The sequence below is a fragment of the Leuciscus leuciscus genome (genome assembly GCF_965113295.1).
Source record: "Leuciscus leuciscus genome assembly, chromosome: 1".
NCBI lineage: Eukaryota > Metazoa > Chordata > Actinopteri > Cypriniformes > Leuciscidae > Leuciscus > Leuciscus leuciscus.
The window spans coordinates 47,544,085-47,561,300 of NC_138725.1; the positions used below are offsets into that span (position 1 = coordinate 47,544,085).

The 17,216-nt window shown below is 37.4% G+C and overlaps 1 protein-coding gene across 4 annotated transcripts in view; it reads right to left on the minus strand.

The window, feature by feature from the left end:
- Positions 1-17,216, minus strand: part of asic2 (acid-sensing (proton-gated) ion channel 2) — a 456,853-nt gene that overhangs the window by 14,617 nt on the left and 425,020 nt on the right. For all 4 annotated transcript variants that reach the window (XM_082176414.1, XM_082176415.1, XM_082176416.1 and 1 more), the window contains 2 exons: positions 13,688-13,838; positions 11,295-11,351 (listed from right to left, as the gene is read on the minus strand). In XM_082176414.1, the coding sequence (XP_082032540.1) occupies positions 11,295-11,351; positions 13,688-13,838 (208 nt within the window). The remainder of the gene's footprint in view (positions 1-11,294; positions 11,352-13,687; positions 13,839-17,216) is intronic.

The following is a 17,216-nucleotide window of genomic DNA, read 5'->3' on the forward strand; positions in this document are numbered from 1 at the left end:
GTCTTTACAGTGCTTTCTGTTTTTTCTGTCTCTTTCTTTTCTCTCCTTATATCTTTTTATGGAATATTTTGAGAATAGGATCTTTAAACATTAATAGAGGGAGAGATAGGAATATGATGATGATGATTTCAGAATATGTTCATCTCAAGGACATCAATGTTATGTTTTTACAGGTAACACATTCAGATAATAAAAATGAAATTGAATTGTATAGATGGTGGGAAGGTGAATGTATTCTGAGTCATGGAACAAATTTGAGTACAGGGGTAGTGATGATCTTTTCTAAACATTTGGATCTAAGATCCTAGAATTGAAGAATTGAATTAGAAAAAGGTAGAGTTTTAATAGCTATAGTAGAAATTAAAGAGTTAACATTTCTTTTTTAATGTATATGCTCCAAATATAGGTCCACAAAGGATGGAATTATTTGAAAAGTTAAACAGTGCAATAAGAAAATATGATGATGGAAAAATGTGTGTAATAATGGGAGGAGATTGGAATTGTACCACTAATTTTGAATTGAATAGGAATGGGCAAGAACTTCACTTACAGTCTAGTAATATGCTCCTCAGGATAACTCAAGAACTATAACTGAATGATGAGTGGAGAAATAAGAATCAATTAACAAAACAATACACATGGGTTAAAAATTTAGATTCTACTGTGACGGGAGCAAGACTGGACATAATATATACTGTATATAAATAAATCAGACAATAATAAAGTCATGAATGTTGGTATATCTCCTTGTGGGTTTTCTGATCATCATATAGTGACTATTGATTTTAATACTAAAAGTGTGTCGCATCCAAAATCTTTTTGGCATTTTAATGTCAAACTGGTACAGGATAAGTTATTTTGTGAAAAATTTAAAATGTTTTTGGGAGAGTGGCATTTTGAAAATGTAATTCAATGGCGGGAGGAAGGAAAAGTCCAAATCAAGATTTTTTGTCTGCAGTTTTCTTATAATAATTATGTGATTGTAAAGAGAAATATTGAAAGTTTGGAGAAAGATATTAATGAAATGGAAAATGTAATTGAGCAGAATGTTTTAGGTAAGACTAAGGATTTAAAGAAGAAGAGACTGGAGTTGAAAACACTGTTGGAGGAAAGACTAAAAGGTGCCTTAATCCGAGCAAGGATATCTTCCATTAAAGAAATGGGATGCTCCAACAAAGTTCTTTTTTAACTTGGAACATAAAGTAGTAAAACCAAAAAATATGCTTTACCTTCGGAAGGACAATGGTACATTTGCTTCAAATCCTATAGAAATGAGAAAAATCGCAGTGGACTTTTATGCTGAACTTTTTGGTCCCTAAGATTGTGATCCTGAGAGTATGGATCAGTTATTAAAAGGACTGCCTAATTTAAAACCTGAGGACAGAAAAACATTGGACAAATTGATTTCATAAGCGAAACTTTACGAAGGCTGTAAAGCAACTGTCCACATGATGTGCCCTGGGAGTAGATGGTCTGCCTGCTGAATTTTATAAATCATTTTAGACCATTTTAGGAGAGGACTTTTACAATGTAATTGGTGAATGTTTAAAAAAAAGGTATTTTACCCAGCAGTTGTCAAAGAGCACTTCTGCCTAAAACTGGTGATTTAGGGGTGTTAAAAAAATTGGCGCCCTGTATCTTTAATGTGCCAAGACTACAACATATTGTCTAAATGTTTATCAAATAGATAAAAAAAAAAGAGTATTATTGTGAGAAATGAGCAAACATACTGTGTTCCAGGATGTACAATAATGGATAATTTATTTCTAATAAGAGATCTAATGGACCTTTCTATGAGTGATGATTTTAATATTGTTTTCTTATCGATAAAAAAAACGAAAAAAAAGCAATTGATCGTGTGGGTCATGATTACATTTTAAATGTTTTGAAAGCATTTGGGTTTGGGGAAACATTCATTTCTTGGATTAAGTTACTGTATAGAGGGGCCTCAGTAATGCTTAAGGTTGGAGGGGGACTGAGTTGTCCAATACCTGTTAAGAGGGGAATTAGGCAGGGTTGTCCAATTTCTGGACAACTCTACAGCTTAGTTATTGAGCCTTTGCTAATTAAGCTGAAAAATAATTTGAAAGGTTTTCATATACCAGGAGATTTGAATGGGTCAAGTGTCTCTGTTTCAGCTTACGCTGATGATGTAACTGTGTTTATAACTAGACAAGAGGATATTCAGATACTGTCTAGAAGTTTAGCTTTATATTAGAGAGCCTCTTCATCAAAAGTAAATTGGGCAAAGAGTGAGGGTTTTGTTGTGGGTCCCTGGAAAAATGGTGGGCCACCTAAGCTTCCAGGGGGGTTACAATGGAATACAGAGGGAATTAACATTCTTGGAGTATTTCTGGGTGAAGAAAGTTATAGACAAAAAAACTGGGAGGGTATGCTGGAGAAGGTGTCAGCCAAGTTGTCTAAATGGAAATGGCTATTACCTGAACTATCCTACAGGTGTAGAGTCTTGGTTACAAATAACCTGGCCACCTCCATGCTATGGCACAGACTAAATGTGCTGGATCCTCCAAATTAACTGATAAAAGTTATACAGAAGAAGTTTGTAGAATTTTTTTGGTCGGGGCAACACCGGGTTCCTGGATCTGCGTTATATCTGCCTTTACAAGAAGGAGGATAAGCTCTGATAGACATAAGAAGTAGGTTTATGACTTTTAGACTGCAAACAGCACAAAGAATATTATATGAAGAGGATCTGAGATGGTGTTGCATGTGCTATTTTAAGGACAGCATCTGGTCTTGGTTATGAGAAACAATTGTTTTTACTGAGACTTAAATAACTGGACTTAAGCAATTTAACCCTGTTTTATCAGTCAATGCTGAAAGCCTAGCTTGATAACTTTAATGTCAACAGGGATCTTTCAAAACCAAAGGAGTGGATTTTGGGAGAGCCATTGTTTTACAATCCAATGATACAAACCAGAACTCTGTCATCAGGAAGCTTGATGAACTGCCTGGCGGGAGCTGGACTCAAGAGGATAGGAGATCTGAGAGACCTACAGTGTGAAAGGGGTATTCGATCTCTCCGTCTTCTGCAGCAGGTGTTAGAGGAGGTGCAGAGAGCATTGCCTGGAACCTGCAGGGAGGCACTGGAAACTCAACCAGCTCAAGATTGGAGGAGAAATTATCAGTTCCCAACTATCAGTGTATCTGCAGCAGCAAAGGGAAATTATGAAGATGCTGACACATAACTAACTTTTAAGACCCCGGAGATGGGACAGTTTCGTGAAACAAGTAAAAAAGCAATCTACCTTACTTGTGTTGAAGTTGCCCATCAGACTGTTTTAAAACGAGTACGAACAGGGAGGTGGACAGAAGTGTTTGGATCAGACTTTAAAGGATCCTGGAGGTCTCTGTACAAACCTCCCATTGAGAAACGTACAGCAGACCTACAGTGGAGACTTATTCATGGTGCTATAGCTACAAACAGACATGTGGCACACCTGAATCCAGCAGTGGGTAAGGAATGTCCTTTTGTGGAATTGAAGAGACAGTTGACCACTTATTTATTTATTGTGTGAGGTTAGGCAGTCTTAAAAAAAAAAAAAAAAAAAAAAAAAAGATTTTTCCAGTCAGTATTTTATAAGTGGTCCCAAATATACATTTCATGAGAGAAGAAAAATATGCATATTTAATTTTTGTTGGGTATGGCCAAAATGGCAATTAGGAAAACTCGAAAAAACAATTTATTGGGTATAGGTACAGTAGATGCAGAAAATGCTTTTAAAGGCATGGTGACTGCTAAAATTGAAATTTAATACACATATTTTAAATTGATTAATGATATTCAAAGGTTCTCCGAAATATGGTCTGTGGAAGGAGTTTTATGTGAGGTTTTGGATGGCATGTTGGTTTTAAAATTGCAAAGATGTTTGAAGTATAAATGTTATATGTGTATATATTTTTTATTGTATTATTATTAGTGATTTTTTGGATTATATGATCAGATAAGAAATCTGGTATCTGGAAAAAGTTAATGTTCTAATAAAGTATGCTAATATCTCTCTCTCTCTCTCTCTCTCTCTCCCAGATTCCGTTGGTGTGAGTGGTTGATTGAGTGAGTGGATGTGAAGCTAGCTTTTATGCTATCTTTGGGATACTGCTGTGGTGATCTTTTTTTCCCTTCTTTTCCTCATGTGCATGGTAAAGATAAGACATCATTTATATATTTTTTTTTAATTGGGCGGAAAATAGTTGAAAGAACAATTGTTTGAATTTTCGCGGGTATGGCGTCCTCTGTGACGACGACGCTGTCCATTGGACACGAGGTTCGGTTTGTTACTGATCCCGGTGTTACGATGGAAGAGGCTCTGTTTGCAGTTGGTGAACAGGTAGGTTTTGATAATATATCTCACGCATCTCTAATGAACAAAGCTGCAGTTATTTTTTTTAAAGATGAACGGTTGGTTCATGATTTGATTGAAAGCGGGGAGTTTATCAATGATTTGTTTGTTCAAGTTTCGCCGTTATCAGTGCCGTCTACAAGAGTAGTTGTCTCAGGTGTACCGCCTTTTATTCCGAATGAGCTGATTGAACAAGAATTGCGTAGGTTTGGAAAATTTGCAAGTGGTTTTAAGACGGTGACGCTTGGGTGTAAAGATGCGCGTTTAAAACATGTAATCTCACTTCGCAGGCAAGTGTTCATGTTCCTAGATTCTCCAACACAGTCTTTGGATGTATCTTTTAAGATAAAGCATGGAGGAGGATATTATACTGTGTATGCAAAATCAGGGAACATGAAATGTTTTGAATGCGGCGATGTGGGACACAAGCGTCTTGCGTGCCCGCACAGAGAACAAGCTGAACGCGCAGAGAATCATATTGAATAAATGCATGAAGTTGATAGGCAAGTTGCTTCAGCTTCTAGTAGTGTGTCTACTACTCAGGGAGACCGAATGCATAGTGTAGTTAATGAAAATATTGAGACAAATCGAGATGGTAAGGGAGATGATGGATCTTCGGAGCAATCAACTTCTGTTGAGAGCGCTGTGGTACTTTCAAAAGATGTAGAAATCACAGGGGAACAAACTAGTGAAATTGAAGCCACGGTTGAAAGTGTGCCTATTGAACAGAATGCTCTAGTTGCATCTAAGGAGAAGGAAGTGATTACTTCGTTGAATGTTGGAAGCCAGGTGGAAAGTGAGGCTGAAGAGATGGAACAGGATGAGTCAGATGGTGAAGGATTTGATGGGTCAAATAGAGTGAAAGATTTGTATTCTTTGGAGGAAATCAATAATTTCCTGGATGAAACGTTTGGACAGTCAGTTAAGGTTGATGATTACTTTGATGACACAGAAAAAATCATTAGGTCGGGGGTAATGTTACAAAAGATTATTGGTTTTGATTTGTTGGATGAACAGAAGCGGTATCGGTTGAGAAAACATGTCACGGCACTTATAAAGTTTTCAAAATCAAACAAAAGTAGAAAAGGAAAAAAAGCTTTAGTAAAAAAATGAGTGATGTCAGCCTTGATCATGTTGCACTTTTTGCATTTTTTATTCTCTGTCTGTCCCTCTCTTTCTTTTTTTCTATGGGGAGTTTAAGAGTGGGCTCTTTAAATATGAATGGCGGGAGAGATAGAAGAGAGAAATGGTTAAGGAGGTAGAAAAATAAACAAAGTAGATGTGATCTTTTTACAAGAAACACATAGCACAATAAAAAATGAAGTTGATTGGGGTTTATCTTGGGGTGGTAACATTTTTCTAAATCATGGGAGTAATGTGAGTGGAGGGGTAGCAATACTATTTTCTAGTAATTCAAAAATTAATGTATTAAGTTCCTGTGATTTAGTTAAAGGTCGAGGTCAAATGGTTAAAGCTAACATAGAGGGTTCAATCTATTGTTTTATTAATATTTATGCCCCTAATATTGGGACTGAAAGAATAGATTTTTTCAATAATATAAAGAAAGCTCTCGAGTTAAATGATTTTGATTATCTTATTCTAGGTGGGGATTGGAATTGTACTGTTGATTTTAACAATGACAGGCTTAGTGAGGAGCCACATTTACAATCTAGTAGGAATTTAAAAAGTTTATTGGTTTAGTTTGATCTAATGCATGGAGAATTACATTTCCAAATGAAAGGCAATACACATGGGTCAAAATCTTAGAAGGAAGAGTGAGTGCAGCAAGGTTAGATAGGTTTTATCTGTTACAAGGACTTCGATCAAAGTTAACTGATAGTGTAATTAGACCAGTTGGATTTTCTGATCATCACCTTATTACTGTTTTTTGAAGCAAGAAGTTAATAGATCTCAATGGCATTTTAATAATAAATTGCTCCAAGATGAAACATTCTGTGGGAATTTTTAAATTCTATGGCAGACGTGGAAAGAAGTAAGTGGTGGGATGTAGGGAAGGCCCAAATCAGAATTTTTTGTCAACAATATACTTATTTTTCTTCTATTGTGTTAAAACGGGCCATAAAGGAGGTTGAGGAGGCCATAAGAAAGATTGAAAATGACCTTTTAAATGGTGGGGATGCTGAAAGTAATAATGCATTGAAAACAAAAAGAGTGGAGCTGAGTTCCTTGCTGCAATAAAAAGTAAAAGGGGCCCTCATGAGGTCAAGATACATTCAATTAAAAGACATGGATGCCTCAAGTACTTTTTTCTTTAACTTGGAAAAAAGTAGTGTGAAAGATCAGCGCATGACATGTCTGAGAAGTCCAGACTTCTGGGGGACTATAGGACCTGATGTTCATGAGGTCCCGATGAGCTCTTTTGAACAAAGCTTACTTCCAACCTCTTGTAGAAGAGCTGTTTTAACATTACTTCCTAAAAAAGGAGATTTATCTCATCTTAAGAACTGGAGACCTGTTGCGCTTTTATGTACTGAATATAAAGTGCTTTCCAGAGCTCTGTCTAATAGGCTGAAGCCTTATATTGGCTTAATTGTGCACATGGATCAAATCTATTGTATCCCAGATCGGATTATAATGGACAATTTATTTTTTAATGAGAGATGTATTAGATGTGTACAAAGTGTATGATCAGAATGTCAGACTTTTAGCCCTGGATCAAGAGAAAGCATTTACAGAATTGATCATAGGTTTTGTTTTCTGTTTTAAAAGCTTTTGGTTTTGGAGAGAGATTTATAACCTGGATAATTCTCCTTTATAACGGAGCTTCATGTATGGTTAAAGTGGGGAGGGGACTTAGTCGACCAATACCAGTGGAAAGAGGAATAAGGCAAGGTTGTCCTATTTCAGGACAGCTGTATTCACTGGCTATTGAACCACTTTTATGCTTTCTTAGGAACAACTTGAATGGTTTTAGGTTACCAAACTGTAATTTTGACTCCCCTTTAGTTGTATCAGCATATGCTGATGACATTAATATATTTATCAAAAATGATGATGACATATGAACAATTGTAAAGGCTTTGAAGTGTTATGAGAAGGCTTCCTCATCAAAAGTCAATTAGGATAAAAGTGAAGCTTTGCAAGTGGGAAAGTGGGAAGAGGAAAAGCTGCCCTGTTTACCTGGAGGTTTAAAATAGGGGGAAAATGGATTAAAAGTGTTGGGTATTTTCTTTGGCACACAACAATATCAAGATAAGAACTGGGAGGGAATAATGGAGAAGGAGTGTGCAAAAATGTCCAAGTGGAAATGGTTGCTGCCCCAGATGTCATACAGAGGACATGCTTTAGTTATGAATAATTTGGTTGGTTTGGTTCCATGCTTTGGCATAAATTCATGATTTTAAATCCACCAAAAGCACTGATTCAAAGTTTACAAAGGAAAATGTTCGATTTTTTTTGGTCAGGCTGTCATTGGATTAGAGCTGCAGCCCTTTATCTTCCTCTTAGTGAGGGGGGTCAGGGACTTGTTGATTTATCTTCACGGATTGCGACTTTTAGATTAAAATCTACACAGAGATTTTTATGTGGGAGTGGGTTGAGATGGCATGAAACTGCAAGGTTGCTTCTACAGAAGGCAGGGAGGCTGGGGTACAGCAACTTTTTCTATTAAAAACTGAAGAAGTAGATTTTGGAGATTTAACATCTTTCTATGATTCAGTTTTACATGCATGGCAGATTTTGAAGTTTTCAAGAGATTTAACTGCTTTGCCTGGAATGTGTCTCTTTGAAGAGCCTCTGTTTCACGAGTTCACATGTTAATGAAATCTGATGTAATATTATAATGCTTATTTGGCTTGCTGTCCGGGGGGAGGGCTCCGAGCTCAGAATTCGGCCCGACCCCAGAGTGCTCCCCCCTATAAATGTATAGATCATAGGTATCTATGAGCAGACCCAGCCGAATGTGAGGTGATGGGGTTGGGGTGGGATGCTGAGAAATTAGTCATGAGACAGGAGGTAAGGGAAGGCTTTATTTATACTGGCTTCTTCTTGTGCTGATTGGATGATTACCTGAACATGCTCCTCCCGAACTTTGTTACATAAAACTTGTGTAACGTTGTTAAAGTCTGCAAGTCTACGCTCAGCACTGAGAGAGGCAGGATGTACAAAGCTAGGCCATCTCTTTAGAGCCATGCACTCATCCCTAGTTGAACTGGGTCAATTGGCCAATATAAGATCTGAGAGATTGATTAAAAAAATTGTGGATGAGGTTTGTGAGTCACTGCCACAGTCAGCTTTTGCCAGTGACAGTGATGCGCTCAGTCAGTGGGAGGATGGGTGTGAATGTTTTTCCAAACCTCAATGTTTCTCTAACAGTGGAAGAGGGGCTTGGCATAGAGAATAGTTTTCTTTCATTTTCAAATGTACAGCTGGGTTCATTTGAAGAGCTAGGCAAGAAAAAAAACATATATTCTGTGTGTGAAAATCCTCCATATGAGATCTTTGGAGGAAATTAAACCATCAAGGTGGTTTGATTTATTTGGCCCAGATCCGTCCGTGAAAGTCTGTTGGAGATCTTTGTATAAGTTACCAATTGATAAACGAACAGGAGATCTCCAATGGAGAATAATACATGGGGCTATAGCCACCAACAAACATGTAGCACATTTAGACCCCAGTCAAGGGGTGGAATGTCCATTCTGTACCCAACATGAAACTTTGGTTCATTTGTTTTGTGGATGTTGTAGGTTAGAGAGGTGTTTCATTATTTAGAACAGTGGTGCTTGATTTGGGGAGAATGTTTTTCTTTTTCTTTGTTTATTTTTGGACCAAAATATTCGGTAAAGAAAAAACTGAAACATGTTTTGATGAATTATGTGTTTGGAGTGGCTAAACTTTCCATATGGCTTTCAAGGAAACACATGATTCAGAAAGAAGGGTCAAAAGAAGTTGTTGGGGGTGTTTCTAGGATTATTAGCAGCTCGCCTTAGAATTGAATATGCTTATTATAAGTTGACAAATAATTTGCAGTGTTTTGTTGAAAAATGGTCTGTTGCAAATGTTCTTTATGAAGTTGGTGATGATGAAGAGATGGTTTTATCTTTTTAATAATACAAAGTGTTTGTAAGATTGATGTAATAATGTCGGGGCCCTATCTTGCACCCAGCGCAAGTGACTTTGTACACCGACGCATGTATCATTCCTATTTTGCACCCGCGCAAAGCGGACTTTTCCCTCCACAGAAGCACGTCGGTTAACTAAGAAATACACTTGCGCTCCCGGGGGCGGTTCAGCGCAAAGAGGAGGCGTGTTCCGGCGCAAACGTTCCTTCTTGCTATTTTGCAGGTTAAGAAAACAATTGCGCCACTAACCAGGAAAAAATAGTTTAAAGTCAGTGGCGCGTTGCGCATGTTATTCATAGGCTATTTTAAGGGCGCATGCTTGGCCATAATCAATGTAGCGTGTGCACAACGCGCACTTTGATTCTCTCATCTACACAGAAGCAGCAGTTTTCATTTTTGCAAATCATACATTATTACGATAGATAGATAGATAGATAGATAGATAGATAGATAGATAGATAGATAGATAGATAAACAATTTATTATAAAAGCATACATCTAGCTTACACATTTACCCAAATTAACCGAAGTTAATTTGGGTGGGTTTCTCCATTTCAATGTAACTTCTCTCTTTTACGGCCGTGACGAGAGCGTTGCTCTCCTTGGCTGTGAACCGCTCCTGGCGCGCGCCTGGCAAATCCGCCGTTACAAAAGCAATCCGCTATGGAAAAAGCGCATCTGCTCTTAAAGGGAATGTGAGATGACGCTCTGATTGGTTTATTTCACGTTACGCCCAAACCACACCTATGAATAATGAAGCTACTTCAGACCAACCCATTTTAGATTTGCGCCTGGCGCAAGAGTCATTTATCCCGCCGGGAAAATAGCAACAGCGCCGAGACCCGCCCACAAAGTTACTTGCGCTTTGCGCTTTGACACTTGCGTTTCAGATCGTTAAAATAGGGCCCTTGATGTTTTTAGAATGTATAGGAATTAAAGGATACTTTTCAATCTACTAATAGGACTAACAATAGGAGGACAACAATATGCAAGTGCTTCTCTCTCTCTCTCTCTCACTCACTCACTCACTCACTCTCTCTCTCTCTCTCTCTCTCTCTCTCTCTCTCTCTCTCTCTCTCTCTCTCTCTCTCTCTCTCTCTCCCTCTCTCCCTCTCTCCCTCTCTCCCTCTCTCTCTCTCTCTCTCCCTCTCTCTCTCTCTCCCTCTCTCTCCCTCCCTCCCTCTCTCCCTCTCTCTCTCCCTCTCCCTCTCTCCCTCCCTCTCTCCCTCTCTCCCTCCCTCTCCCAATTGTGGGGACATTTTTTTGGTCTCCGTGAGGAAAAGAGCTTATAAATCACACTAAGTGAAGTTTTTATGAAAATATAAAAAAAAAAAACTGTTGTGTGAGTGATGGGTCTGTTTAGGCGTAGGGTTAGTGTAAGAGGATAGAATATACAGTTCGTACAGTATAAAAACCATTACACCTATGAAGAGTCCCCATAAAACATGAAAACACAATGTGTGTGTGTGTGTGTGTGTCATGGGGACTTGTGACACCGTGGAGATCCCCATGAGGAAACAAGCTTATAAATTATACAGAAGGATTTTTATTTATTTTTTTATGTAAAAATGCAGAGAGTTTTCTGTTAGTGTAAGGGGATAGAATATACTGTTTGTACAGTTTAAAAACCATTACGTCTATAGAGAGTCCCACAAAGATAGCGAACCAGACGTGTGTGTGTGTGTGTGTGTGTGTGTGTGTGTGTGTGATAGAATATACTGTTTGTACAGTTTAAAAACCATTACGTCTATAGAGAGTCCCACAAAGATAGCGAACCAGACGTGTGTGTGTGTGTGTGTGTGTGTGTGTGTGTGTGTGTGTGTGTGTGTGTGTGTGTGAAGTTCACACTCACCCAGAGCAGGTTCAGCACAGTCCTTATACTGTTCAGGAGTGCAGAACGGAGAATCGCCTAGAAACAAACAAAGAAAACTTTATTCAGCCTTCTTAAATTAAAAATGAAACACTGATATAGTGTTCTAAATAGGAGGGAAAACAAACCCAACCTACACTTAGCCAAACTCAACACGACATGGAAATAAACAACTGTGAGTGCATGTGTGTGAGCATGGAAGAGAGAATTGTACGTCAAAATGTATCAGATGTATCCCGAATGTACATCACAGGCCTATCACAATCAGTTAATGAATCTATAATTACATTATTAGAGCAGGGCGCCTGTGTGAATGAAGGACTAATCATCTATGAGATAATTGTTCTGTCTCGAGCACCTACTGAAGTAGCAAGAGGTTGAGGTTGGCACTTATGGGTTAGATTTAATAGGGAACTTTATGATAAAAAAAGAGCAATTTTTTTTATTCAAAAATTGAGAAAATTGTGAAAATGGAGACTGTATAGTGTCATTAAAAGAGACCAGTTGACAAAGAAATCTACTGCAGCACCAACTTTAAATATCAGCATATTACGGGGCAGCATAAATTGGCGTTAAGAATGGAACATAAAGGGCACTGAGTCACAATGAGAAGTTCATGAAATCATATTATGAAATCTTGGAAATATATTACGTCTTTAAAAAGAACATTTAGTGACAGTTAAAGATGACTATTTATCAATGGGCCAAAATTACCATTTTATCAGTGAAATTAAATTAAAACTTAATGTTTCTGAAGACTATTGGGAAGAGCTCTTCCACACTTTTTAAATTACACAATATGTCATGGCTCCTGCATATAAGCCCTTGCTGTCAGTTTGTGGGCTTGTTCCAAACCACCTTTGACCCACAAAAAAATGAATTCTTTTCTATATTCTGACCTCTCCTAAACAAGTTCAGCCAGCAAAACTCGACTGCCAAATGCAAACCACAAATGCCACAAGGCATTAAGTTATTGCAACACACAACCTCATGCTGACATGCTATCCATGAGCATATGAAATCTGACCTCATTGGATAACTGTTCATCAAGATTTAAAGACCTTAGACAGGGGTTTACACAGACAAGATGGAAACAGAGTCCCTACAGGTTTCGTGATTGACAGTACAAACTCTATTTGTCCTTACTATTCAGTCACAGACATTATAAGTGATGTCTTCATCATGTCTTCCTTCTGATTACATTAATAAAGGGTTGGATCTGATTTGTATGCAAACTATTTATTTGCACATCATTAAAGCTGTCATTTGTTTCTATGAAATATGTATGTAAACATTTACTGCTTTGAACACCATATTCACTAGTATTTTACTGTCTTGGACCAATGTATTATGACAGGACATTACAGGGCAATTCTTTTATTTAATGTAGATTGCTGTTATATATATATACATACACACACACACACACACACACACACACACACACACACACACACACACACACACACACACACACACACACACACACACACACACACACACACACACACACACATTTATATATATAAATAAATTATTGTTTAAATTTGTCATCACAGGCACCTTTTTGTCACATTTTTATTTTTTGTAAAAAAAATATTTTGTGTAAAATCCTGATAATTAAATCTAAGGGCCCTATCATACACCCGGCGCAATGCAGCACCAGGCGCGACGCAAGTGTTTTTTTCTAGTTTTCATTTTCACCTCCTGCGCCACATTGTTTAAATATCAAATGCATTTGCGCCCATTAGTGCGCCCATGGGCATGCTGGTCTGAAAACAAGGTGTGTTCAGGCGCATTGTTGGCGCGTTGCCATTTTGAGGAAACTGAAATAGACTGCGCAGTATATATTTTTTTCATTTAAAGAGCGCGTTAGTTATGTGTGCCTATAGGCAGGTCCACAACGTGCGTACACTCTACTTATTACACACGCAGCAGCACACAAACTAGCCAAATATTAAAAATAAAAGGATTACAATGTAAAATATTAATATTGTGTACATAAAGATATGGTGGAATTCGGCTTGTCCCGTAGATGGTCTGCTGGCTTTTAAAGGGAATGGGAGATGAGACTCTGATTGGTTTATTGCATATTACGCACAAAACATACCCATTACTCATTAAGAGAATAAGGACCACCCTTTTAGACCATGACCACCTTTTTTCCTGTCGTTAAACTAGCAAAAGTGGATTCGGACACGTCCTGAGTGTGCTTGCGCCGTGCGCTTTAGACCATGCGCTTAGATCGTTCAAATAAGGCCCTATGACTGAAAACTGAAATGCAGAGGATGCATTTAAAGTAAATGGATGAGTATAAAGAAAGAGGTATAAAGTATAAAGTATAAAGTTTCAAGCGCTGTTAGGTTGGGACGTACCAGGCATATAGACCATCCTGCAGTTGCAGTTCTCTACAATGTAGCGCGTTTCACACTCGATACGGCAGGCAGACACGCTGTACACCTGAAAGAGGCCTGAGTCCAGGGCTCTGGACACACACTCGCCCCACGGAGGAGGAAGGTACGTCAGCTGAAAGAGGAGAGAGGATTATTATTCATTAGACAGATTGATTAGCATATGATTGACATTCACATGTAACAGTGTAGGTGAGTTACAGAACAGAGGTTTTAGTGCATACAATTTTTTTACACAAGTCATTTTGGGGGGAATACTTTTTACAACACCAGTGGTCAATGTAAATCTATTTTATCTTATCTCAATAACCACCTACTAGTTTCATACACCAACATCATGCCCACCATTCACAGTAGATTTCCTACCCCTTTGATATCATATTGCACACACACACAAAAAAAAATAAAAAAATAATTAAGATACTGGGCAGATACAATAATTGTTTTTGGAGACAGAACTTGCTATTAGTTACTATTGTGCCAGATTAATTGGATAAGTGCCATCAGAGTTTTGTTTCAGAAAGTAAAACAGATACTATTGGTACAGTCCAGTTATGTCTGGTTTGACCTTTTCTGCTTTCTGTACAATCGTTCACAGAAACTGCCGCATAACGCATCTTCATGAATTTTTTCTATTTTGTGGTACATCTCAAAACTGCAAGTAAAAAACAAAATGAACTATTAAGTCAAAGTCAAGTCAAAGTTTATTTACAAAACAAAAACTGAAGTTGATCCAAAATGCTGTACAATTGATAAAAAAGAAAAAGGAGCAAACAATTAAAAATATAAAAAGACATATCATTATAAGCTATAAAGTTACAAAGTAAAGATAAGATTTAAGGGAATATTTAACAATAACAACTGTGGTCTGTTGCTTTTCATTTGACATCAAATCAATAAGGCAGTCTCTTCATGTTTAAATAGGAGGTGCTCTGCAAGTTACCCCCTATTATTGGACACTTTACATGCTGAATAAATAAATAATACATTTTATATCCTCTGGATATTTCTACATTGGCATTTGGTGTGAGGCTGTATCCATGCCTGTCAGCATGAAATCCAAAACCATTGTTGCTTCAGCCAGAATTTTTTTTTTTAAAGTACTCAGCCCACATTTAAATAATCACATCACAATCATCGGAAAAGGGTCATTTGGCAAACATAGTGCACAGTGTCCCTGCTCTCTGTTCTGTGCAAAACAATTCCAATTATATGAATTTGTCACAAGATAATAATTACAACTTTTCTATTTAGAGAGGTCTTTGTCTAAAGAATTCACACGAACACAACAAACAGACATCCTGCTGGCATGTGTCCACTGGCTGGAAGAAGTGCTTACTGTGTAACAACTTCCAACACACTCAGACTCCACAATCCTTCATGAGCAAACACCCTGAACTGGCTCTCATCTCAGTGAACCTGGCAGCAGACGGATGGGGAAGGCGGCAGGGAGGGAAGGGTGTGAATGTCAAGGGAGCGAGAAATATGGATTAAGGATTTAAGAGGGAATGACAAAAGAGATAGTAAACAACAAGAGGAAGAGACACGGCACAGGAAATGTCAGGTGGAGGAGGAGGATCCCATCTGCCCCAAAACAACAGGTTGCCCACATTCACACTTCTCCGAGCATACATTACCAAAGCTTCCATGCAGGTCAGCTTCATTTAGTCTCAACAGGAGACATCATGGGTAATGCAGTCTTAAGACCGAAAGAGCCAAATGTGAATAATGAGCTGACTTGGAGAGGATAAGAAGGGACATAATCTCTTTCCAACTGTGTCTGGAAACCACTGAGCATCAGGCACAGATTGAGGAGCCGATTTCACACTGCTGCTGATAGGAAAAAAAAGATATCTGACAGGCAAATGAAATTTGTCAGTGGAGATAAAATCAAAGCTGTGTTGGCATGGGAAGACTTTAAAAGGCCTGTCGTCTTACCTCTGCTCCGGGAATCAAAAATAAACCCAGCAACCAGATCTGACAGTGACAAAAGCCTCCCGCAACAAACGATATCTTTAAAATAAACTCAATGACAGGTTCTTTAGTAAACAGCCTTATAATAACTTCATTTGCATTTCTCCAGCTTGCCTTCAGACATATTGCAGCCTATAGAATCTCTTTGAACTGTATGAAAAATGGCCTTAATTAAGTCTTGCTCAAAATTACACTGCATCTGTGTATTACTTGTAGCCGTGTAGATGCTAGATTACATCAGTAAATTCCAACATCAAAGGATAACAAAAATGAGTATAAATACTAGAAATCTGATTTATTTCTTTATATGTATGTTTAATTTAATATTTTAAATATTTTAAAGATCATTACTAAGAAAAATCCCTCAAATGAAGATAATTCAAATTTATTACATTATTGTGGCAGATGAGAGCAATAAACACATCTGATTTAAAGGTCAATATATAATTTGCTGTACTATTTCCATATCACTGAAACATAAGCAATGAACACTGCTTTTCAGTGTCTCACTCAATTTTAAGACAAAAATACATGTCAAGACGCCTTCATTCTGTTTAATTCTGATTACAATTCTGTAATACGGATATAAAACAAAATAGCATTCATTTTATTCATTGTTTTTAACTTAATGTTACATTGACAACTCTAATTATTACACATTACAATCAGTTCTTATTTTTAATATATTACAAAAAATCAGTACACGGTTGAATAAGCTATTATTTTTTAATTCCATTAGTCAACTGAGAAAATGCTGATGTTCCATTTACATTAATTATTCATTAATGATTAACACAATGTTCTGCCCTTTATACTGACCTTCCCTTCCAGCATCAGTGTGTGTGTGTGTGTGTGTGTGTGTGTGTGTGTGTGTGTGTGTGTGTGTGTAGCTCATAATTGCTCCAATCACACTCAACTCACACACTAAAGGTAGAGACTTTACCTTCCACCTTCTGTATATATACTATATATATATATTAAAGAAATTAATACTTTTATTCATTAAATACGTTAAATCGATCAAACATGGATAGTAAAGATATTTATAATGCTACAAAATATTTCTATTTCAAATAAATGCTGATTTTAAGCTTCCAAGTCATCAAATGATCCTGAAAATCATGGTTTCAACAAGCATTATAAGCACAGCTGTTTGGTTCTTGAATAGCAAATCAGAATATTAGAATGATTTCTGAAATGCTGAAAATTCACAATTGTTTTTACTGTACTTTTGATCAAATAAATGCATCCTCTGTGAGCAGAAGAGATCACTAAAGACCCTAAACCATTGAACAATAAACTAAAATGCACTGTTACTGGCAACTAACAAGGACAGTGGAGTTCTCTAGTTCACATTTATACTATATCACAGAATTCTGCAGTTAGTAACAAGCCTCTTTCTTGTACACGCGCTGCAGTTTCTTCAAAATTAAGGAAAATTGGCAAGAAAAATGGATTTATATGTTCTCAAAGATCAGGCAGTTTCAGCCATCCTGTTCAGCTATATTTCTTCTTGCTC